General features: G+C 49.3%; 1 protein-coding gene and 1 non-coding gene across 4 annotated transcripts; one reads left to right on the top strand and one right to left on the bottom strand.

The window, feature by feature from the left end:
- Nucleotides 1-12,127: 12,127 nt before the first annotated feature.
- Nucleotides 12,128-22,723, top strand: LOC103191075 (protein fuzzy homolog). 3 transcript variants are annotated; one of them, XM_042345050.1, is made up of 11 exons: nucleotides 12,128-12,234; nucleotides 14,644-14,765; nucleotides 15,561-15,645; nucleotides 16,266-16,334; nucleotides 16,914-17,018; nucleotides 18,027-18,224; nucleotides 18,528-18,623; nucleotides 19,287-19,393; nucleotides 20,399-20,478; nucleotides 21,040-21,135; nucleotides 22,191-22,723. In XM_042345050.1, the coding sequence occupies exons 1-11, from the start codon at nucleotides 12,151-12,153 to the stop codon at nucleotides 22,391-22,393; spliced, it is 1,245 nt and encodes a 414-aa protein (XP_042200984.1). In that variant the 5' UTR covers nucleotides 12,128-12,150; the 3' UTR covers nucleotides 22,394-22,723. The 3 variants fall into 3 exon arrangements, with proteins under 3 accessions (XP_042200984.1, XP_042200985.1, XP_042200986.1); XM_042345051.1 differs by lacking the exon at nucleotides 22,191-22,723 and adding an exon at nucleotides 21,262-21,354; XM_042345052.1 differs by lacking the exons at nucleotides 14,644-14,765; nucleotides 15,561-15,645.
- trnat-ugu lies at nucleotides 15,099-15,170 on the bottom strand. The gene has a single exon. It is a non-coding gene; the product is annotated as a tRNA-Thr (tRNA).
- Nucleotides 22,724-24,423: the final 1,700 nt, after the last annotated feature.

Genomic DNA, 24,423 nt, shown 5'->3' with positions numbered 1-24,423 from the left:
GTGTGTGTGTGTGTGTGTGTGCCGTGTGCGTGGTTCCTGCCAACCCCACCCACCTGTGCAGCTTGAGCATCGCAGCTCACATCCGCACAGCTGGCACTCACGCAACACACACCTGTGCAGTGTGCGCCCATGCACCGTGCAGCCATCCAGCACCCATGCACTCACACATCACACAAACACACAGACGCACACCACACACACACACATACAGCCACACGCACTACACACACACACGTCACACAGACACACGTCACACAGAGATACACCATACACACACACACATATACACAGGATATTCTACATGGTTCGTTTATCTCTATATTCACCCACAAATACACAGTCAATTCACTTTACTCTACATTCTGTAAAGGGCTTTGAGACGTGAAAACAACAACAACAACTTGACATTTACACGTCGGAAGGATGTCCCAAGGCACTGGACAGTCAGTGTTTCGGACCCGAGCTGGGAGTCGGGATGGGGGGGTGGGGAGGGGGGGTGAAAAGGCGGGTGATCGAAAGCACGGTCGAAGAAGAGGGTCTTGAGACGGGTCTTGAAGGAGGCAAGCGAGGGGGCGAGGCGGAGGGAATGCGTGAGGGAGTTCCAGCGGGTGGGTGGGGTGGGTAAGGGGTGGGGGCAGAGTGGCAGAAGGCCCGCCCGCCAATGGTGGGGCGAGCGAGGAGGGCGGGCGGGGTATGGGGGGGGGGGCAGCGCGAGGGCGAAACGAACTTTAACGGGTTCAGTTGATCGTTCGACGGTCACTCTTAAATGGCGAAGCGTCACGCCAGGACTGCACAGCCGGAAGCGAATCCGTCGCCGAGCTTTGCGGGGTCATCGAGACGTCTCGACGCGCTTCGCAGGACACACCGCGCGGTGTAGTGACTGTACATTTTGTGGGCGAAACACGGCAGCCAATTGTGTACAGCAGCGTTCCACAAACAGTCATGAATATATATATATATCAGTATATCAGTGGATATCTATACAGCTCTCTTTCTCTCTCTCTCTCTCTGTGTATATAGGGTATATCCTGATGGCTCTCTATATCTTTATAGATCTCAAATATCCCCCCACCCCCCCACAACCCACCCCCCCCCCCCACCCCCACACACACACACACTTCAAGCCTCAGGCACTGAATGCAAATTAGTCTCTCTCTCCCCCATCACACACACACACACACATCAAAATGAACACCTGACATATTTCTGAATTCTTAGCAAAAAAAAACAGGAATAATCCTAATAAAAAAAATAGGCAAACCAGCCTTAGAAATGTCCTTCTGCCCCCCACACCCCACACACTAACTCCTCAAACCCCCTCTACCCCATCTCTTTCTCTCTCTCTCTCTCTCTCTCTCCTCAACCCACAAACTATTGATTCGTGGGCTGAATTTTTTTTTAATGTATATAAAAAAATAGGTATTAATTAATATGATGGATAGAAATACAGGGGAGCAATAAAAGCCTCTGGTTTGTGACCTGCCTGGGTGTAAAGTGGTACAGGAACACGTCAGTATTCTGCAGTAGAATGGTTAAACCCTTTTAAAATACACACACATATGTATATATATATATATATATATATTTATACAGAGAGAGAGAGAGAGAGAGAGAGCTACCCTACACTTACGTAGGCAATCTTGTCATCACTCCTTTGCAGAGATTTTTCTTTTAGGGGAGGGAAAGGGGGAGGAGAGGGAGAGGGGGAGGTAAAGGGGGAATTGGTTCTGGAAGAGGGAAGCATCATATCAGAAAGGAAGATAACACACAGAGAAGGACCAGAGAGAGATGATGGGGACGCATTATATCTTGACCCCAGTCGTTCTGCAGTGAGGTACCCGCATTGCCAACCAATATATTTTGCTCTCTCTCTCTCTGTTGCATCTTTTTTTTTTAAGTCTAAGAGGGAGAGGGAGAGAGGGAGAGGGAGAGAGAGAGGGAGGGAGAGAGATTGCATCTCCCATCTGGTACCCAAGTCTTGTCTCTCTCTCTCTGTCTGTATCCTGGGAGTGTGAGAGTGAGGAGGTGTGTACTGCCTTTGAGAAGAACGAGTGAAAATTGGACTCACACTCACTCACTCACTCACACTCACTCACTCACTCACTCACACTCACAGAGGAAAAAAAAAACCCCAGGATCTGTTTGTTTCATTGCGATTTCCAGTGGGAAAAAAAAACTGCCGAAAGCTGTAGAAGAGACACACACACAGAGAGAGGGAGAGAGAGAGAGAGAGAGGGAGAGAGGGAGAAAGCATCTTAAATCGAGCAGTAAGTATTAAAGTGGTTTAAAAGCCATTCATTCGCTCTCTCTATATTTTAATGGAATACTAACATGAGATATATATATATATATATATAAAAAATGTTAATGTCTTTTCCTGATAAGAAAAATAACAGTGGTGGACTTGTACTGTTGATGATAGAACAGCAGGAAAAACAACAACAACAACTCCCCCTTTTAATCATTTACCCCCATCTATCTATCTATCTATCTATCTATCTATCTATCTATCTATCTATCTATCTATCTATCTATCTATCTATCTATCTATCTATCTATCTATCTATCTATCTATCTATCTATCTATCTATCTATCTATCTATCATCTATCTATCCATCCAATTCCCCACCTACACCCCCCCCACCTCCCCCCCAAAAAAAAAAATGTTTTGATACGTTTCAATAAATTTGCAACGAGGAGCCAGAAAAAAAATAAGAGAGAGAGAGAGAGAGAGGGAGGGATGTGTTAGACAGATATGTTCCAAAAAAAAACAGTTTCATTAATTCCAATGATAACAAATGATGCATTGACTGAGGCTGCAAACCTGTGTGTGTGTGTGTGTGTGTGTGTGTGTGTCTGTGTGTGTGTGTCTGTGTGTGTCTGTGTGTGTAGATCTGTCCATCGCTCTGTCTTTCTACGGCCAACTTCGATTTATTTATTTCTCCGTCGTGTTTCCGTGCGTTTCGTTGCCCCTAAACGTGCCGGCGGACCTCGGTTAAACGACACGGCTTCGGAGCGCTCCGAGGCGTCTCGAGGACGCGACGGGGCTCCGTGCCAAATGCAGGGGGTGGGGGGGGGTGGGTGGGGGGGGTCATCAGTCGTATAATTACTATTATTCTTATTGCATTGCGGTTATCGATTGATTTTTTTTTGGGGGTGGGGGGTTGCAAATGTCTGTCTGCTTTTTTTTTTGACCATCTAGGATTGAGAGGTATGTGTTCTTGGCTTGAAATGCGGGGAGGGTGGGGGGAGTGGTGGGGGGGGTTGTGTGTGTGTGTGTGTGTGCGTGTGTGTGTGGGTGAGGGGATGGTGAGAAAGGGGGGGGGGAAAGGGATATTTTGCTTGCAAATGCTTTAACGCTAGCAAGGGCTCCCTCTCCCACCCCCCCCCCCCCCACCCCATCATCTCTCGCTCTACCCCTCTCTGTCTCACTCTCTCTCTCTCCTCTCTGTCTCCCTCTCTCTCCCTCTCTCTCTCTCTCTCTCTCGTTAAACCTGCCTTAACGATTGTAAGCGGAGAGAGAATGTGCTGTGTGGATTATACTGTGCATGGGTTGCCTTGTTAAGCGATTGCTAGCTGGCTTTGGGGAGGGCAGGCGGGCGGGCGGGGGGGGGTGGGGTGTGGGTGGGTATGTGTGTGGGGGGGTGGTGGGGGAGAGAAGGAAGCCTAACGAACGGCCTGGGTTTTAACCAAATACCTGACATACAGTAGGTACTGTATTGAGCGCCAGGCAGTCAATCCCACCCAACCCCGTGTCTGTCTGTCTGGTCCGTCTGTCTTGTCTGTCTGTCTGTCTACATCTCTGGCCTTGGCTGTCTGTCTGTCTAACCCACCAATCGACCTCGCCACAAGCCAGTCCACCTTCCACCCAAACTCTCCGTTGCCTCCGCATCAGTCTATCTCCCTTTCGCCGGCCGGAGACACAGCCACTACGCTTCCTAGTGCATCCCGTGAAGCGCTTTGAGACGTCTCGAGGACGTGATAGGGCTCTGTATCAAATGCACGGATTATTATTATTATTATTATAATATCTCTACAGCACGTTCCCTGTATATTTAGGGCATAGGTAGAAAGCCCTCTCTCTCTCTATCGCTATCTGTGCACACTCTCTCTCTCTATATATGTCTACGTCTCTCTCTCTATCTCTTTCTCTCTCTGTGTGAACACAGCGTATATCTATACAGCTCTCTCTCTATATATATATACAACTGCATCTCTTTCTATCTCTCTCTCTCTCTATGTGAACACAGGGTATATCTATACAGCTCTCTCTCTCTATATATATGTATATATATATACAATTGCATCTCTTTCTATCGCGCTCTCTCTCTCTCTCTCTCTCTCTCTGTGTGAACACAGGGTATATCTATGTAGCTCTCTCTCTCCATATATATATACAACTGCATCTCTTTCTATCTATCTCTTTCTCTCTCTCTCTCTCTCTATGTGAACACAGGGTATATTTATATAGCTCTCTCTCTCTCTCTCTCTATATATATATATACAATTCCATCTCTTTCTATCGCTCTCTCTCTCTCTCTGTGTGAACACAGGGTATATCTATATAGCTCTCTCTCTCTATATATATACAATTGCATCTCTTTCTCTCTCTCTCTCTCTCTCTCTCTCTCCCTCTTTCTCTCCATCTCCATCTCCCCGCAGACAAACTGGCATCACATGTGAACTGACGGGCGAGTGGTTGAGAATCTTAACAACACGACTGCACAGCAGATCCCCAGAGAGCAGCTCATGATGTCATGCAGACACTGTGGGCAAACGGGGGGCTGCAGCATAGTCAACTGAGGGCCTGGGTGTGCGTGTGCGTGTGTGTGTGTGTGTGCGCGTGTGCGTGTGTGTTTGCGTGCGTCTCTGTGCATGTGTGTTGTGCGCGTGTGGCTGTGTGCGAGTGTCTGCTTGTGTGTACGTGCGTCTGTGTCTGTCTGTGCGTATGTGTCTCTGTGCGTGCGTGTCCTTGTGTGTGTGTGTGCGTGTGCGCGCGCGCCTGTCTCTTTGTGTGTGTCTGTGCGTGCGCGCGTGGCTGCGCGTGCACGAGTGTGAGTGTCCGCCCGTGCGCGTCTGTGTGTGTGTAACGTGCGTCTGTCTGTGCGTATGTGCGCGCCTGTCTCCTTGTGTGTGTCTCTGTGCGCGCGTGCGGCTGGGTGTGCGCACGAGTGTGAGTGTCTGTATATGTCCGTGTGTGTGAGTGCGAGTGTGACACGCAGTCACACTCACAGACACTCACGCTCACACACTGTGAGATAAACCAACCAAGACACGGTCCATCACCTTCGATGGGTGCAATATAATAATAATAATAATAATAATCCTTATCACATCTTCAAGACGTCTCAAAGCGCTTCACGGGACACACTGGAAAGTGTAGTGACTGTGGGCGAATTAGCGAGAGACACACCGCTGTGCTTCGGATAGTCGCGACACAAGTGGTCGCAGCTAGAAAGAGTGGGGGTGGGGGTGGGGGGGGTGTGGGGGGGGTGTGGGGGAGAGAGAGGGTAACTGGGTTAACTGGTATTCTGTACCCGGTTCAGTCCCTGCCCCACCCACATCCCCCAAATTCCAACTAGTCTTAGCCTGCGATGCCGTTTCATTTTCCAAAATTGTGTGTGTCTGTGTTGTGTGTGTATGTATCTTGTGTGGGTCTGCATGTGTGGGTCTGCGTGTGTGGGTCGGCGTGCAGGTCTGTGTGTGGGTCTGCGTGTGTGAGTCTGCGTGTGTGGGTCGGCGTGTGTGGGTCGGCGTGTGTGGGTCTGTGTCTGTGGGTCTGCGTGTGTGGGTCTGCGTGTGTGGGTCGGCGTGTGTGGGTCGGCGTGTAGGTCTGTGTGTGGGTCTGCGTGTGGGTCTGCGTGTGTGGGTCTGCGTGTGGGTCTGTGTGTGGGTCTGCGTGTGTGGGTCTGCGTGTGTGGGTGTGGGTGTGGGTTGTGGGGGGGGTGGGGGGATATTTGAGATCTATAAAGATATAGAGAGCCATCAGGATATACCCTATATACACAGAGGAGAGGAGAAAGAGAGCTGTATAGATATCCACTGATATACTGATATATATATATATTCATGACTGTTTGTGGAACGCTGCTGTACACAATTGGCTGCCGTGTTTCGCCCACAAAATGTACAGTCACTACACCGCGCGGTGTGTCCTGCGAAGCGCGTCGAGACGTCTCGATGACCCCGCAAAGCTCGGCGACGGATTCGCTTCCGGCTGTGCAGTCCTGGCGTGATGCTTCGCCATTTAAGAGTGACCGTCGAACGATCAACTGAACCCGTTAAAGTTCGTTTCGCCCTCGCGCTGCCCCCCCCCCCCATACCCCGCCCGCCCTCCTCGCTCGCCCCACCATTGGCGGGCGGGCCTTCTGCCACTCTGCCCCCACCCCTTACCCACCCCACCCACCCGCTGGAACTCCCTCACGCATTCCCTCCGCCTCGCCCCCTCGCTTGCCTCCTTCAAGACCCGTCTCAAGACCCTCTTCTTCGACCGTGCTTTCGATCACCCGCCTTTTCACCCCCCCTCCCCACCCCCCCATCCCGACTCCCAGCTCGGGTCCGAAACACTGACTGTCCAGTGCCTTGGGACATCCTTCCGACGTGTAAATGTCAAGTTGTTGTTGTTGTTTTCACGTCTCAAAGCCCTTTACAGAATGTAGAGTAAAGTGAATTGACTGTGTATTTGTGGGTGAATATAGAGATAAACGAACCATGTAAAATATCCTGTGTATATGTGTGTGTGTGTGTGTATGGTGTATCTCTGTGTGACGTGTGTCTGTGTGACGTGTGTGTGTGTGTAGTGCGTGTGGCTGTATGTGTGTGTGTGTGTGTGTGGTGTGCGTCTGTGTGTTTGTGTGATGTGTGAGTGCATGGGTGCTGGATGGCTGCACGGTGCATGGGCGCACACTGCACAGGTGTGTGTTGCGTGAGTGCCAGCTGTGCGGATGTGAGCTGCGATGCTCAAGCTGCACAGGTGGGTGGGGTTGGCAGGAACCACGCACACGGCACACACACACACACACACACACATGCCACACGCACACACACACACACACACACACACTGCCCGGTTCAGATCCCTCTCTCTCCCTCTCTCCCCCCTCTCTCTCACGCAGTCTTGGCACAGGTACAGGAATGACAGACCTGTTTGCACAATCTAAATTGCACGACTGCTTTTTTTTTTTGCAAAGGTGTCTGCCCTGCGCTGTCTGTATTCTGCACGTTACTTCGCCAGACGAGAGAGGCTTGACGCTGCCGTATATTTACGGTGCCTTTGCCTGGCTACGGTAAAGGGTGGGGGGGGGTGTGTGTGGAGCAATGGAGGGGGGCAATGGGGCGACGGGACTGTCAATAACCTTGGTCGCCGATGCTGGTGTTTCATAGGTGGTCGTGAGCTTCACGGCTGTGGGCTGCACGGGTGCGTGTTGCGTGCGTGCGACGTGCACGTAGAGATAGATGGGGTTTCACGCGCGCGCGGGAGGCTGCACGGGCGCACTTTGCCCGCGTCAGCTGCGCTGGTGTGAGCCGCTGCATGTCGCTGCGCGCGTGGGGACTGCACGGTTGCCGGCTGCGTGAGTGTGAGCGTCCAGGGCCTGAGGAGGGAGGGTGTTAGGCCCCGAGTGAGACCGCGATCACAGCCAGGCTGAAGGAACAGTGACCCAGAGATGGGAATATCATATAAATGCTGCATCTGGCATCATGTGTTTGCCAAAAAGGTTATAAATAAATAAAATCCTTGAGTTTGATACAGCGGCTAATGACTTTGGAACGTCCCAAAGTCCTTCCCGCTCACACACGAGCGCTTTGACGTGTAGTGACTGGTCTTTTGGGCACGGGGCCACAGCCAATCTGCCCTGTTGACATCCTGCCCGCGGCTGATGGAGCCTGAGGCGGGAGTGAGTTTCAGGGAGAGAGAGAGAGAGAGAGAGAGAGAGAGAGAGAGGAGAAATCAGAAAGCGCTTCGTGTGATACAATGTGAAGCGGAGTGACCGTGTGTTTTGTGGGCGAAACGCGGCAGCCGATCGCGCACAGCAGCGTCCCCACAAACAGTGGTGGATCGAGTCCAATTTGTGCGCAGTGTCGAACACAGGTCGCTTACCCCCACTAACGCTGCACGGGTCTTGCCTCAAACCTTCCTCCTGGACCGTGCCTCCGGTCACCCTCCCACCCCCACCCTCCCCGCCCTTCCACCACCTCCTGAACCCAACCCCCGGCTCGAATCCTTGATGGTCCGGCCTTTTGGGGGACATTTTCCAGACTTGAAAGGCGCTGTGTAGATATGATGGGTCAGAGGTAAAGGGATGTGGGTTTAAGATGCACTTAGTCTGGGGTTAGACACTCAGAACTTGGCCCAACCTCTTGTCCTAGAAGCGAAAGCCCAACAGAATCAGCCACACACGGTTCATTCAGAGAAGCCACACAACAGCTTTAGACCCGTCATATGAGTAATGGTGAAGCGAGAACTAACTGAGTGAGTTAACAAACCGGAATCTAATTGAGGCTTTCGGGTCAGCCGCGTCGCTCAGGCTCCAATGCAGTCCCGCAGCAGATCCCACATCCATCCCAGTGCATCTGTCGCATTTCTGTAGCAGCTTGAATAATGGATGAGGCGAGGCTGGAGAGCGCCTCAAACGCCAGGCAGAGACACAGAGAGGAACAGTCAGTACCGGTTCTACAGACCACAGCAACACCCTGAGTTTCCCCTCCGCCCCGCACCCCACCCCACTCACCCTCTCACTCCCCCTCTCACTTCCCCTCCAGCCTCTTGAAACACACTCCGAGCAAATTGGGCAATAGGTCACACACACACAGTCACTGTCGCCGTAAACGGGCACTTGATGTTTATAATAATAATAATTCTTGCATTTGATATAGCGCTTTTCACGTCTTCTCGACGCCCCAAAGCGCTTCTCAGAACACACTGTAAAGTGAATTGACTGTATATTTGTGGGCGAACGCGGCAGCCAATTGCGCACAGCAATGTCCCACAAACAGTCACGGATTGAAAATGACCAATTTATTATTGTTTTTGGTTTTGGAGGGATTATTATTAGGCTCTGTGTGGAGTAAGGAAACTTGCCCGAGGTTTCGCCCTCTGCCGGGGATTGAACTCAGGTCTCTCACTTGCAAAGCGAGTGCTCCAACCACTGAGCTACAGGACTCCACAGGACTTATACACAGTAAAGCTCCCTCTACGCTGTGCATCCGTCCACACTCCCAGATCAGGGAGTAAAGCTTCCGGGTAACGAACAAGTAAAGTTCACCAGAAAGAAAATTCAATGAAAACAGGTTTCGTAAAATTCTTGTTTCTTTTTATCTCAAAAATGTGAAAAGTAAACGTAAAGCAAAAAAGCGATTGGTATCTCCTGCTCGGGAGACGATCTTAGACAGATCTCACAGGACACCCTCATTGCTCACTTCCCACACTCGCTTCTAGCTTCGCACCATCATTGGTCACTTTGCACACTCGCTGCTTCGTGCACTCTCACAAGGGGCACACTCAGCGCTTGATGGGACACAAATACTCACGCTCAGTGGGCACACTGGCAGCATTACGATTGCTGCCTGTGATGAGCGAGACTGACTTAGCAGCCCGGCTCCCATCGGCAGGACCTGGAAGGGGCTGAGGGCAGGGAATCCTCCCCCCTCAGCTCCCGTGAACCCTGCAGCCAAAGCCGTGAGGGTGGTCCTAGCTGGACAAGCAGCGGGAAAGCTTGGCCAGACGGTGCTCTCTCTCAACGGCAAGTTACGTGGCTTTAGCCGGTTAGACTCAAGCAGTTACCCCAACGCACACTCTGGGCTACCCCCCCCCACCCCACACAAGCCTTGGCTCCGCGCCTAACACTCTCCGGAAGTAGGTGAGCAGGGTGCGTTCCTCCAGGGATTGAGAGAGAGAGAGAGAGAGAGCCCATTCCATTCCAACAACCTATCTCTGGGATTTCCATGGGAGGCCTGGAATTCTCAGGTGCGTTCGGAGGCTCTTAAACAACGGCGATGGGTATTACGCTCGTCTCAGACACCCGACTGACCCCCAAATAACCCAACCTAAGGGTCCATGGAACCCGTCGAAGGTCAACGTCAAACAAGTGAAGGAGATGAAGCACAATAGCCCCACCCTGTGGCGAACTGGTGGACTGACCCTACTCTAATCATTCACTTACAATAATAATAATAATAATAATAATAATCCTTGCATTTGATATAGCGCCTTACCACGTCTAACTCTGAGCGGGGTATAAACTCTCTGCAGTTGAGACAACTGAGAGAGAGGACCTGATAGAGGGGGTTTAGGATTGCGAAGGGATTTGATGATGTGAATGCTGACAATGCTATTTCCACTTGTTGCGGAGTCCCATAGCCACAGGACATAAATATAAGATGATAATAATAATTCTTGCATTTGACAGTGTGCATTATCAAGTAGTTGAGTCGTCTCAAACCGCTTCAATATATTGCAGGATAAGCCGGATGTATGATGTATTGTAAATAATAATAATAATAATAATAATCCTGGCATTTGATATAGCGCTTTTCACGTCGGGAGGACGTCCCAAAGTGCTTCACAGAACACACTGTAAAGTGAATTGACTGTATATTTGTGGGCGAACGCGGCAGCCAATTGCGCACAGCGATGTCCCACAAACAGTCCTAAGTAAGTAAGTAAATAAGTAAGGAAGTAAGGAAGGAAGTAAGGAAGGAAGGAAGGAAGGAAGGAAGGAAGGAAGGAAATAAGCAAGCAAGTAAGTAACTGAAGTAAGTAAGTAAGTCCTGTTGTAGTTCTAACAGACAATTTGGAGGAAACATCATCACATAGAATGTGGTGAGACTGTGGAACTTACTGCTGGAAACTGTGGTCGGAGCAGAGACACATGCATAAGGACAGTAAATAATAATAATAATAATAATCCTTGCATTTGATATAGCGCTTTATCGCATCTTTGAGACGTCTCAAAGTAGGAACCCGGCTATTAGTCGATTGGCAGATCGCTTCCCGGGGGGTAATAATCCCTTCAAAAAAAAAAGTAATAATAATTTGGTCACTCGATCCACGGCTGTTAGTGGGATGTTGCTGAGCACAATTGGCTGCTGCGTTTCGCCCCAACTATACAACACAGTCACAAGACTTCACAGTGTATCCTGTGAAGGGCTTTGAGACGGCTTGACTCAGCGCCTTGGGACGTCCTCCCGACGTGACAGGCGCTCTGTAAATGGAATCTTGTTGTTGTTGTTGTTGACGACGTGATGAGGCGCTGTATCAAACCCAAGGATTTTTTTTATTATCATAAAGCAATCAGCAACAACAACATCAAAATTACCCAAGGCGCTGGACAGTCAGTCTTTTGGACCCAAGCTGGGTTGGGGGGGGGGGGGTCGGGATCCTGGTGGGTGTGGGAGGCAGAGGGCATGGACGGTTGTGGGGGGTGGGGTGGGGAGTGATGGAGGACGATCGAAAAAGTGGTCGAATAGGAGGATCTATATGAGATGGGTCTTGGAGGAGGCAACAGAAGGAAGGAAGGGGTGGGGGGGTTGAGGCGGAGGGAGTTGGAGGGTTTGGTGGTGGTGGTGGGGGCAGAAGGTTCGCCCGCCAATGGTGGGGTGTGGTGGGGGGGTTTGGGTGGGGGTGGGGGGGGGGCGAGACGGGATGGCGTGGGGGTTTGGGGGAACGTGAAGGAGGACCGAGCCCGCTGAGCGGAGGGAGGAACGGTGGGGGGGGGGTGGGATGAAGCCTCCCTGTAGGTTGGTGGGTGGGGGGGGGGGGTGATGGGGGTGGTGGGGGGGTTGAGGTTGGGTTCGGAGGTCGCAGAGGTAGCCGTGGGGGTGGGGGCGGGGGAGTTGGTGGGGGGGAGGCCATGAGGGGGGGGCGTTGAAGTCCCATTGGGATGGAATCCCATTGGGTTGACCAAAGTTGCCTCCAAAGCGGTTGGAGGTTGACCATCCCGCGGCACTGCGCAGGCGCGGTCGTTGCCAGGCGACGCGTGGGCGGGGCCAAGAGTGAGGGGGGCGGGGCTCAGGGGGAGGGGCGGGAGCAGGCGGAGAGGAGACGCCGAGCTGTGATTGGTCGGTGCTCAAACCCCGCCCCCCTGGTTTCCCGGCATGCTCAACGCCCGCCCCCGATTTCCCGGCGTGCCTCGGGACAAAGAAGGCCGAAGATGGCGGCCGACGTGCAGCTGCTGTGTCTGGCCTCCAGCAGTGGGGTCCCCCTGTACTGCAGGAGCAAGGGGCGCTGCAGACAGGTAACCCCACCAACCCCCCCACCCTCCTCCCCCTCCCTCAAACTACACACTATAATGGCTGCTCCTCACCTCGTTATTGCCCCCTCCCCCACATACTTTTTTATATTAAAAATATTTGTGTCTATTATCTAAAATAAATACTAATAATCCCCAAACTACGCACTACAACGGCTCCTCACTTAGTTGTTGGCCACATACCCTCTCCCTCCCCCACCCCCTCCACCCCCATAACATACTTATTTTAAAAAATATATTATTTCTATTTATTATCCCGAATAAATACAAATAATCCCCAAACTACACACTATAATGGCTGCTCCTCACCTAGTTATTGTCCACAAACCCTACCCCACCCCCCAACCCCACCCCTACCTCCCCATAACATTTTTAAAAATAGCATTATTATTTATATTTATTATCTAGAATATAAATAATTAAATCTACATTTATTGGGGGGGGGGAGAAGGGGGATGTGGGTGTTGTAAGTGTAAGAATATCCCCCCCCCCCCCCCCCCACTCTGGTTGTTTTGTGTTTCACTCACAAAATACACAGTCAATTCCACTTTACACTGTATCCTGTGAAGCGCTTTGAGACGTCTCGGAGATGTGATGAGCGGCTGTATCAATTGCGAGGGTTATTATTGTTCACTAGCGCAGGGTTTAGAGCGCTCGCCTCGGAAGTGAGAGAACCCGGATTCGATTCCCAGGCAGGACAACATCTTAGGCAAGTTTCCTTACTCCGCACACACACACGCGCCTCTGTTTACTCAGCAGTAAGTAGGAACCCGGTTGTTAGTCGATTGACGGATCACTTTCCAGGAGGTAATAAAACCCTTCCAAAAAATAAATAAAATACAAATCATAATAATAATTTGGTCCGCTCGATCCACGACTGTTCGTGGGACCCTGCTGTGCGCAATTGGCTGCCGTGTTTCACTCACAAAATACACAGGTCAATTCACTTTACGGTATAATCTTTGAGACTTCTCAATAGTAATAGTAATAGTAATAATAATCCTTGCATTTGATAGAGCACTTTTCACGTCGGGAGGACATCCCAAAGCGCTTCACAGAATATACTGTAAAGTGAATTGACTGTATATTTGTGGGCGAACGCGGCAGCCAATTGCGCACAGCAATGTCCCACAAACAGTCGTAGATTGAAAATGACCAATTTATTATTGTTTTTGGTTTTGGAGGGATTATTATTAAGCTCTGTGTGGAGTAAGGAAACTTGCCCAAGGTTTCACCCTCTGCCGGGAATTGAACCCAGGTGTCTCACTTGCAAAGCGAGTGCTCTAACCACTGAGCTACAGGACTTAATGATGGGATAAGACTCTTATCAAATGCAAGGATTACTATTATAGTTCCCAAAGCACTTCACCGGCAAAGGCAGGTCAGCCTGAATCTGTCGGTCGTGCTCTTGCCTCTCGAGTCGGGAGGATAATACTAATAATCCTTGCATTTGATATAGTGCCTTATCGTTGATGAGACGCTTCGAAGCACTTCATAGAATTTATGGTAAAGTGGATTGACTGTATTTTGTGGGCTAAAATGCGGCAGCCAATTGAAATTTAAGTCAAGGCTCCCTACCTCACCCCATTCCATGTCGGGGATTTGGAACTCACAGGGTCTAAGGTGGCCCTAGGATGCAGTGCTGGGGGTGTGCTGCCTTGTTGGAGGTGTCATCCTTCGGTTGAGACATTAAACCAAAGTCCCGTCTGCCCATCTAGGTGAACAATAAAGGTCCCTTGTGTAGTATAGTCACCTTCAAACTCTTCCACGGTCTTGTTCCCCCTACCTCTCTGACCTCCTAACCCCAGATCAGCCTGTCCGCTCCCTCTGTTCGGCAGACAACAGCCTTCTTCAGCTCCCCTGCCCTTCCTGCCCCACCATTGGCGGTTAGGCATTCAGCATCTCTGCCCAGTCACTCTAGAACTCTATCCCACAATCTCTCTGCCTCTCTTGCCTCCTTCAAGTCCTCTTCGGCCACCCTCCAACTCCCACCCCCATCTTCCAATCTCCGCCGCTCCTGACCCCAACAACCAGTTTCATTGGGACGTCTCAAAGTGCTTCACAGATATCCTATAAAGTGTAGTGATTGTGTGTTTTGTGGTCACTCAATCCACAACTGTGGGTTCCTACTTAACGCTGGTAAACAGGCGTGTGGGTGGAGTAAGGAAACTTGTCCAACATTTCACCAACCGGGAATATCAAGTCCTCGCTTGCAAGGCGAGCACTCTAACCACTGAGCTACAGGAGTCCTTGCTATAATAATCCTAGTTATCATTCGATAGCTCATCTTGGCACCGAGCAGCTTTATGTTCTGTGTGTCTTGCCTTCACAGTTGGGTCTGCAGTCAGTAACTGAACCTCGTTCCTGTTATAATCTCTGTCCTCTCCTCTCCAGCTTCCCTTTTCTGTGATCGGGTCACTGAATGGGGTGCACATGTTTGGCAGTAATCAGGACGTATTGCTGACCAGCACTTGTACCGAGAACGCCCGGGTTTTCTGGAGAGTATTTCACGACAGGTGAGGCTGAGCAGCAGTGGCAGAGCAAGTTATTTTATCACTGAGTCCCTCCTCACTAGCAGTAAGTAGGAACACGGTTGTTAGTCATTTAGTGGATCGCTTTCCTGGTGTAATAATCCCTAAAAAAAAATCGCTCACTCAATCCACGATTGTTTGTGGTGACGCTACTGCGCGCAATTGGCTGCCACTTTACGCCCTCAAAATATACAAGCCAATTCACTTTGCAGCATATCCTGTGAAGCGCTTTGAGATGTCTCAATGACGTGGTAAGGCGCTATATTAAATAATAATAATAATTATCCTTGCATTTGATAAAGAAACTTGCCCAAGGTTTCGCCCTGCCTGGAATTGAACCCAGGTGTCTCGCTTACAAGGCGAGTGCTCTAACCACTGAGCTACAGGACTCCACGCATCCCCTTCCCCTCTCTGGGACTGTCAGAAACGACCCCTCACGATTCCAACCAGGAACACCAACAACATACAAATTACATTTCTAGATCGCCTTTCACTAAACCCCAAAACTCTCTCCATCAATCCCTCCGCCTTGCCCTCTCCCAACCCTACTTTAAAATCCTACCTAAAGACTTTCCTTTTCGATCATGCTTACAGTCACCTCCCCCCCCACTTGCCTCTTCCCCTTGGCTCAGGGTCAGATTCCACCACCGTCAAGCGCTCCGGGACGCTATCCCATGCGAAGGGCGCTCTATAAACGCAAGTTGTTGTTGAATTGTTGTCAGGCCGGACAGTAGACAGTTGAAGGAGCTGTGCTAACACCTTGTTCTCCCACTTCTCCAGCATCACTCTGATCGTTATGACCTCCCAGGTAGACGCAAGCGATCTTTACCTGAGTCGCCTGCTGCATAATGTCTTCAGTTCCATGGTGAGTGTGTCCGTTAGCAGGCACTACAGAAAACCTCACGAGTCCTTATCATTGGGACCACACATTTACTGTAATATGCAAAGTATGAGTTACATACTTTGCATATTACAGTCAATTCACTTTACAGTGTGTTCTGTGAAGCGCTTTGGGACGTCCTCCCGACGTGAAAAGCGCTATATCAAATGGAAGGATTATTATTATTATTATTTCATCAAAACTTGCATGAATATCAACTCTCGAACAGGACTTGGGCTACAATGTACGACTTACAATCTTATGTGCTAGTTGGAAGAGCTACCCATTCAGTCCCACTCCCCTGCTCTTTCCCCATATCCTCGCAAATTTTTCCTTTTCAAGTACCAATCCAATTCCCTTTTGAAAGTTATTATCGAATCTGTTTCCACCAGCCTTTCAGGCCGTGCGTTCCAGACTGAGGCGATTGTACGAATTATACAGATCAGACTTGTGCATGTTTTACCATTGATCGTGGATGTTGTCAAGTAAAGTCCCATCGCTGAACAAGAGCAGTAAGTCTCCCCTTCTCAACTTGAGATGAATCTCAGTAATGGGAGGTATTTTGTGGTCGACGTTGACATTGACCCACTGCTCCTTGTTGGCAGGTTTTGCTGATCGGCCAAGACGACCTGGTGAACATCAAGAATGTGGAGAGACTGAAGCGAGATCTTAGGGTAAGTGTGAGCTGAGGTAAGTGTGAGCAGGGGTGAGTCTGAACTTACTGTGAGCTGAGGTGAGTGTGAGCTGAGGTGAGTGTGAACCTAATGTGAGCTGAGGTGAGTGTGATTGTGCCAATTGAGCACAGTGGAGTCCCACAAATAGTGGTGGATTGAGTGACCAAATTAGTATTTTTTTTTAGGGATTATTATTCCTGGAAAAGTGATCTGCCAATCGACTGACCACCGGGTTCCTATTTACTACTAGGTTAAACGGGTGTGTGTGCAGTAAGGAAACCTGCCCAACATTTCGCCCTGGCTGGGAATCAAACTCAGGTCCTCTCGCTTGCGAGGCGAGAGCTCTAACCACTGAGCTACAGGACTCCCACGATATGAATGTGATAAACTTGTATCAGTTAATTATTTAGGTGCAGGTACTGTGCTTGCAGGCACTGGGCCGTCTTTCTGACCAGAAGGGCGCTATACAAGTGTAATTTGTTGTTGTGGTTGCAGTCTGGGAGTGTCTGTGACTTGGCTACGACAGTGAGGGCTCCGGTTCACTGTATTGAGCTCTGCAGTTCTGTGCTACTTCTCTAGTCCTGTTACAAACTCATCGACGGTTTCCTGAGTGCCACGGAGGGAGTCGGAGACCTGACGCAGAGCGTGGGCTGTGTGCTGGTCACAGACAGTGAGCGGCTGCAGGTCAGTGCAAGATGGTGCTCTGCGCTGGCGATTCTCCCCACAAGAGTCACCAGAGTCTAATCATCTCATTCCTCAGACTTTTACTATTCTTCTTTCTTCAAGCGAATCCTCACACTCAGCTCCTGTTAACCCTGCAGCCAAAGCACTAACTAACGGGTAGGGTGGTCCTAACTGGACAAGCAGCGGGAAAGCTTGGCCAGACAGCGCGCTCAAATGGACAAGCTATAGCTGGTTGAACTCCAGCAGTTACTCCCAACGCACATTCTGGGCTCCCCCAGCCTTGGCTCTCGCCAACCTGCGCCTAATACTCTCTGGAATTAGCTAAGAAGGGGACGTCCCTCCAGGGAGAGAGAGCGCGTGTATTCCAACAATCTATCTCTGGGATGTGGGGAATTCTCAGTTGGGTTTGGAGACTCCGAAGCAACGGTGATAATAATAATAATAATCCTTAGATTGGATATAGCGCTTTTCACGTCTTCTCGACGTCCAGAGCGCTTCACAGAACACACTGTAAAGTGAATTGACTGTATATTTGTGGGCGAATGCGGCAGCCAATTGTGCACAGCAATGTCCCACAAACAGTCATAGATTGAAAATGACCAATTTAATTATTGTTTTTAGCTTTTTTGGAGGGATTATTATTAGGCTCTGTGTGGAGTAAGGAAACTTGCCCAAGGTTTCGCCCTCTGCCGGGAATTGAACTCAGGTCTCTCAGTTGCAAAGCGAGTGCTCTAACCACTGAGCTACAGGACTCCACGATGATGGTGATGGGTTTCCGAGTGCGTGAGACACTCCCCCTCAATCCCTCCTCCTTGTCCCCTCCCTCCCCACCTTCAAATCCGGCCTAAAGACCTTCCTTTTTGCTCGGGCTTACGGTTACCCTTCCTCTCCCCCTGAATCGGGGCCAGACTCCGCCACTGCCAAGCGCTCCGGGACGCTACGTGAAGGGCACTGTGTAAATGCAAGTTTGTTGTTGTTGTGTCAGCCGTGTCCTCTTGACTGTTTCAGGAAGCTCTAGATGCGTTCGTAGCCGCTGCCGACAGTCACTTTGGGTGCCTGATGGTGGCGGGAAAGATGGTGGTGGCTACGGCAAAGTGGTGGCGGCTGGAAGCACAGGAGGTGATGCTGTTGGCCTGGCTGGTGGCATCTCTGCCCCCCAGCTCGTCCCGAGACTATCCTATCTACCTGCCCCACGGGAGCCCCACCGTGAGTAACCCAAAACACGTGCTAGTTTAGACGCAGGAGCTGCAGGGAAGCTGTTCTGAAACCTTAGCATTATTGTATTATAAGTTGTCCTGTAGCGTTGTGGTTAGAGCACTCGTCTCCCAAGTGAGAGGACCCGGGTAATGTTAATAATATTATTATTATTATCTTAGTGTAAGATATGTGCCCCGAGACATCACTTGCTTGAAGGACGCTGTATAAATAAATACAAGCTGTTGTTGGTTTAATGTCTCATCCAAGTGATGGCACTTCCCCAACATTGAGTGTCTTAGCCTCTGATTCCAGGTACCTCACAGACTGCTGACGTTCCAGCTGCTCCCAGGACTAGAGGTGTGTTTGCTGTGTGGCCCAGCTCCCTCTCTAGAGCACGTTCACACACAGGTTAGTCAAGCGGTCAGACAGAGCGGGAGGCCTAACCTCAAGTGGGGGGTGGGTTGGCGAGGGAGGGGTGCCAGCAGTAAGTAGGAACCCGGTTGTTAGTCGATTGGCGGGTCACTTTTCCGGAGGTAACAATCCCTCCAAAAAAAATAATAATTTGGTCACTCAATCCACGACTGTTTGAGGGACTCTTCTGTGTGCAATTGGCTGCTGCGTTTTGGTTGCGACGTCTCACAGCGCTTCACAGGATATACTGTAAACACTAGTAACTGTGTATTTTGCGAGCGAAACTCAGCAGACAATTCTGTAGGGTGAAGGCTTTGAGATGTCTCTCCGACGTGCTAGGCAGTGTACCACAGGGTAAGGATTTGACCCCCCGTGTTGCAGTGCATGTGTGTTTTTTAAACTGACACAGCTGTTAATTTTCCTAGTTAATTGCGCACAGCAGTGTCCCACACACAGTCGTGGATTGAGTGAGCAAATTATTATGAGCTGTCGGGGGGTGGGTGGGTCGGTCGGGGAAGGGGTTAGGAAGTTGTGCTCAGTTACCCCATGGGAATGGTGTGCGGACAGAGTAATAAGATACCCAGATAGGGGTTTTCAGACATTTGGGTGTTTTCCCAGGTGCGGGTGCTGTACTGACTGACTGACTCTCTTTGGCTGCAGTTGGTTGCCCGGTATTGGAGCCCGGAGCTGGAGATGTTGAAGGGGTGTGTCAGGGCCCACCAGCGCTCTGTCCCACATAGCATGCCTCTGCACCAGAGCATTCTAGGGTAAGTAACTGTCAGGGAGGGGGTGGGGTGCGGAGATTCGCAGTCACCCAGCTCCTGACTTTGTTAATCATCCCAATGCACAGCTCACCATTGCGGGGCCGTGTATGTTATTCCCAGCATTTTATAATCATCTTTTCATAAGAATACAGTATATACTGTAAAGTGAGAGAAATTCCCTTCTCTTGGTAAATAGAGCCTTGGGGGTCTTTAACGTCCACCTGAACAGACAGACAGGACCTCGGTTTAAGTCTTATCTGAAGGAGAGGGTTTTCAATAGGGCTCCCTCATTAGTGTGCTGGAGTGTCAGCGTACGGACAGCTTAATGTCCCAACTTACAAGCTCTGAGCTACAACAACAACAACAACAAGAAACCACGCTGACGCCGAGACATATTGCACAGGTTACCAGACCTGAAGCCGGTATTCAGGGAGGTCTGACTGAATCACTCCACAAGGCATTGCAAAGAATCGAGCAGAGCTTCAAATTTTTATCCCCCACCTGTCCTGGCTTCCCATCCAAGTGATCTGTTAGCTTTGCAATTACTTCCCACATTGTGTGGATAGTGAAGGTGTCCTCCCAGGGCTCCTGCTCTAATTCAATTCCATTCACTTCATACAGACGTCCCACATTTTTCTACCTCTGTGTAATACTCTACATTTCAAAGTTAAATTTAACTTGACACCTATCTGCCCAATTGCATAACTGATCTGAATCTTTTATAAACCCATTACTGGCTTCTCTGCTACATCTGACGAGGGAGTTCTATACGACTGGAGTGAATGGGTAGAGGTTTGGGCCTTTGGGAGTGTGTGCAGTGGCAGTGAATTTTGATTTACTCAAGGCATTGAGTCTTCAGGCCTTCTCTGCCCCCATCCCACAGTCCCTTCGCCTCACCCCCCCCTCCCGATAATGTAATATTGTATTACTCATCGGATTGACGGAAAGTGAAGTGAAATGTTCCCTGCTTCTCCGCTCAGGGTCGATCTTTGATTTTGTCTCTTCCAGTTTCCTCTTAATAAACACGGAGCAGAATAAGAACCTCTTCACGTTACAACCACACGGGTCTGAGGACAGCAGTCTACAAGGTGAGAAGATTATGTTGCCCTCACACTGCCAGCAACTCGTGAGCCGGATGCTAACCACTACCGTCAGCTCTTCTCCTCGACCGTGCCTTCGTCACCCTCCTACCCCTACCTTCCCGCCCTCCACCCCTCTTGATCCCAACCACCAGCTTAAGTGGGGATCCCTGACTGTCCAGCGCCTTTGGACGTCCCCCGAAACGAAAGGCGCCGTATAAATGGAATTTGTTGTAGTTATTGCTATCAAGTACTACCAACACATAGTACACTAGCAGCTGAAATAGGCCATGGAACCTGAGGTCCAACCAGGCTTGACCTGTAACCCCATTTTGTCCTCCAATTTAAGGTTATAATAATAATAATCATCCCATTTATCTCCCGCCTTAACACATCGTTGAGATGTTTCAAAGCGTTTCACGGGATATTTTGTAACGTGTAGTGACTGTATATTTTATACACTGTATAGCACGTATATTCTGTGTTAGACCACAGTGCTGGAGAGAGAGGGTTGTGGACGCTGTGGAGAAAGATGTGAATGTGACGTTTCTGTTTTGCCTGGTTTTGCAGCTCTTCCAATTGAAAGGCGCGAGTGTATCTTGCGATCGTTTTATAGCCTCGCTGTCTCTACTTATTTTCCTGTGGAGTCTGGTGAACAGGAGCCTGGTGAGTGACAACTATGTACCCAGCCAGGCTTTAACTTAATAATAATAATAATCCTTGCATTTGATACAGCGCCTGATCACATCTTTGAGACGTCTCAAAGCGCTTCACAGTAAATTGAACTTGCAGGCGAAACGCGGCATTTATTGCCACCGAAAAAGCCAATCGACTGATAACAACCGGAATCCTACTTACTGCTCGGTGAACACGTATGTGTGTGGAGTCAGGAAACTTGCCCAACATTTCGCCCTGACCTGCCCGGGAATCAAACCCGAGGCGAGGCAAGTGATCTAACCACTGAGCTACAGGGACTCCACTTATCGAAGAATAAGTGGAACAAGACTATGTGGACAGAGCAGAGAAACAAGGGGCAGCTGACAGATTTACTAGAGGTATTGACACTCGCCAGAATTACACACTCACACTCACTTTATATGATAAAATACAATACAGTACAAAATTACATTTGTATAGCACCTTTCAGGTTGGGAGGACATCCCAAAATATTGCATTTGTTAACAATTAACTACAAATTAGGATACAGTCTATATTATATAATAACCTTGTGTATGCCTGGGTCCAACACTCCTGTGTAGAATATAATGCACGAGGTAACACTCCTGCATATATTATAAAGTGATAATAGTCGTATAATAATAATCCTTGCATTTGATATAGCGCTTTATCACTTCGTTGAGCCGTCTCAAAGCGCTTCACAGGATACGCTGTAATTATTATTAAAAAAATTAATAATTTGCTCACTCAATCCATGGCTGTTTGTGGGGACGCTCCTGTGCGCAATCAGTTGCCCGTTTCGCCCACAAAATACACAGTCAATTCACTTTACAGTGTGAAGTGTTTTTAGACGTCTCGAAGACGTGATAAGGCGCTGTATCAAATGCAAGGATTGTTATTATTATAAGAAAGTGATTGACTGGATATTTTATCATAAAAATATGGAAGTAACATGTTATGTTTCTGGGTGTAGCACTCCTGTGTACCTGTGTGTTGTCCTGTCCCCTCGCCCTGTGTTAAGCGATCTCTTTGCCTCTCTTCAGTTGCGTTAAGGGAGGATTTTGCTGCCGGCTTCTCGCACACAGCAGTGGAGTGCTACGTCGCAGCTGAGGACCACAAGTGTTACGGACTCCAGAGCCGCCAACACCAACTCTTTGTCCTGTTCACCCCCATCGTGCCCACCTTCGCCCTCCGGCACATCGCGACCAAAACGCTCACCTTACTGACCAAGGAGGTGTCTTTCTAAGAGCAGCCGAGTTCAACAACAACAACTACAGCGACCCCCACGCAGTGGTAGCATGTCTCAAGTCAGCATGTGCATCAGTGTGGCTCCTACTCCCCACCCACAACTCCTTCCCTCCGCGCTCCCCTCACCCACTCTTTGTTTGCCACTTCGAACTGCTTGTCACTAGGCTACGAGGGAGAGAGAGAGGATACAGGAAATAAAGGGAACTGGAGAAGGGTGATAACGGACAAGAGGGGCGTTGGAGAGGGCAGAAGGGGAGGGGGCAGGAAAAAGACAGGGAGGGAAATGAAAAGAAAAATATTTATTTGAGCTGATGTGAAAGTATCATAAAAGTGATGCCAGTGGAGGGAGCAATGAGGAATTCCTAAATGACACGGCCTGAGAGAGGCTGTAAAGAGTTGCAGTTATTGTCATAGATTAGCAGCAATGATTTGACAGTGAGTTGTACGATTTATCTGCAAGTTCAGGCCTCTGGCGTCTGGAAATATCCCAATTCATTAGTTTAAAACCTGCTTAGATACAACTCTGACCGGGATTCTGTTGCCAAGAAGACAACTGAGCCATTATAGTGAGGGCGTTATAATGAGGAGACTGGAATATTAACACAAGGAAGTCTCGGAGCTGGGGGAGAGAGAGAGAGAGACGAGCCAGGGGGAGGGAGGAGGTGACCGTTAGCGCAGTTGAAGAGGAAGGTCTTCTAAAAGAGGGACAGACGGAGGGATTGGGGGAAGAAAGTTTCGGGGTCTGTTGGCTGAAAGCATGGACGCCGATGGTGGAGCGCAGGGCACGAGGGATAAGCAGGAGACCAGCTGAGCGGAGGCATTGGGTAGTGAGAGTGGGTGGGGGTAAGCAGGTCGGAGAGGTAGGAGGGTTGCGAGGGAATGAAGTGATTCGAAAACGAGCGAGAGGATCCTAAACGGTGAGGATCTTATAAGTTGAGATGCAAAACAGTTGATTGTTGTGCAAGATAAATATGGATCCTGTGGAAAATACCCGGAGGGTTAACAGCCCAGAGACACTTGAGGACAGGGAGGCAGAAGAGGTTGTGAACCGAGAATAAAGGTAAAATCTTTTCAAGTAGAGATATCATACCACAAAGGCTGAGAGGCTGAGAAAACTTGCCTTATATTTCTTGAGAGCTGAGAATTGGAAAAAGTTCTTTGCATAAGAGGATTGTGAGAATGTAGACTGCACTGCCCCATAAGCGTGTTGTTTCAAATAAGATAGTTACTTGACAGGTTGAGGGAGTATGGAGGAAAAGGCAAGGAAATGGGATGAAAAGATCTGACAGGATCTAATAAATTGGTGGCAATGGGCTCCGTGAGCTGAATTTCCTGTTCCATTGTTCTTATTCCGCTCTTCGGAGAAAGGAAGTTCTGAAAGTGTATCTGTACACTTGCTCTCAAAGCTAAATTGTCCAAATGTGCTCCACGGTCTTTTGGAATAACGTTTGTGCGATTCGAATTGCCTGCAAATAAGAAAATGAATATTTTATTGTACAACCTGTTTGTCCGTGTCCTGATATCTACTTTCATAAAAATGTGGTGATGATAGTAATAATAATGATCCTTACATTTGGTAGAGCGACTTTCACCTCGGGAGGATGACTGTGTGTTTTGTGGAGAAGCGCGAGCACACATTTCCCCACAAAAGTACCAGTTTATTGACGTCCTGGATCATGGCTTTTCGGTACAAACGATTTTATTACAGATGTTATGTTATTGACATGTCAAGCAGCAACAGAACAGCATGGAAGTACAGTATAATCATTTTCTAATTCACCTTTCACACTGGGAAGGTGTCTCTACGCGCCTCACAGGATTTATTGTAAAGTATAATGACTGTACACAGCTATAACTGAGCACTGTGAGCATTTCTTATGATCATTGCCGGATTGATTGAGCATAAGACGGTGAAAATCATGTGAATACGATTTGGGGCACAATCCTTGTAATTGGTTCACCACACGGTCGAGACATCTTCCAAGTGCTTCACAAGATGCACTGTAAATAACAATAATCCTCGCATTT

The sequence above is a fragment of the Callorhinchus milii genome, unplaced genomic scaffold (genome assembly GCF_018977255.1).
Source record: "Callorhinchus milii isolate IMCB2004 unplaced genomic scaffold, IMCB_Cmil_1.0 Scaffold31, whole genome shotgun sequence".
In the NCBI taxonomy this organism is placed as follows: domain Eukaryota; kingdom Metazoa; phylum Chordata; class Chondrichthyes; order Chimaeriformes; family Callorhinchidae; genus Callorhinchus; species Callorhinchus milii.
The sequence above is the reverse complement of the archived record's forward strand: the minus strand, read 5'-3'. Positions and strand labels throughout refer to the sequence as shown.

What these genes read in the sequence shown, in the direction of transcription:
- LOC103191075 (XM_042345050.1), top strand. Translation starts at nt 12,151, where the DNA reads ATGGCGGCCGACGTGCAGCTGCTGTGTCTGGCCTCCAGCAGTGGGGTC. An exon ending in TGCCCCACGGGAGCCCCACC is followed by an intron (nt 18,225 to 18,527) that starts GTGAGTAACCCA and finishes CTCTGATTCCAG; the next exon opens with GTACCTCACAGACTGCTGAC. An exon ending in GTCTGGTGAACAGGAGCCTG is followed by an intron (nt 21,136 to 22,190) that starts GTGAGTGACAAC and finishes GCCTCTCTTCAG; the next exon opens with TTGCGTTAAGGGAGGATTTT.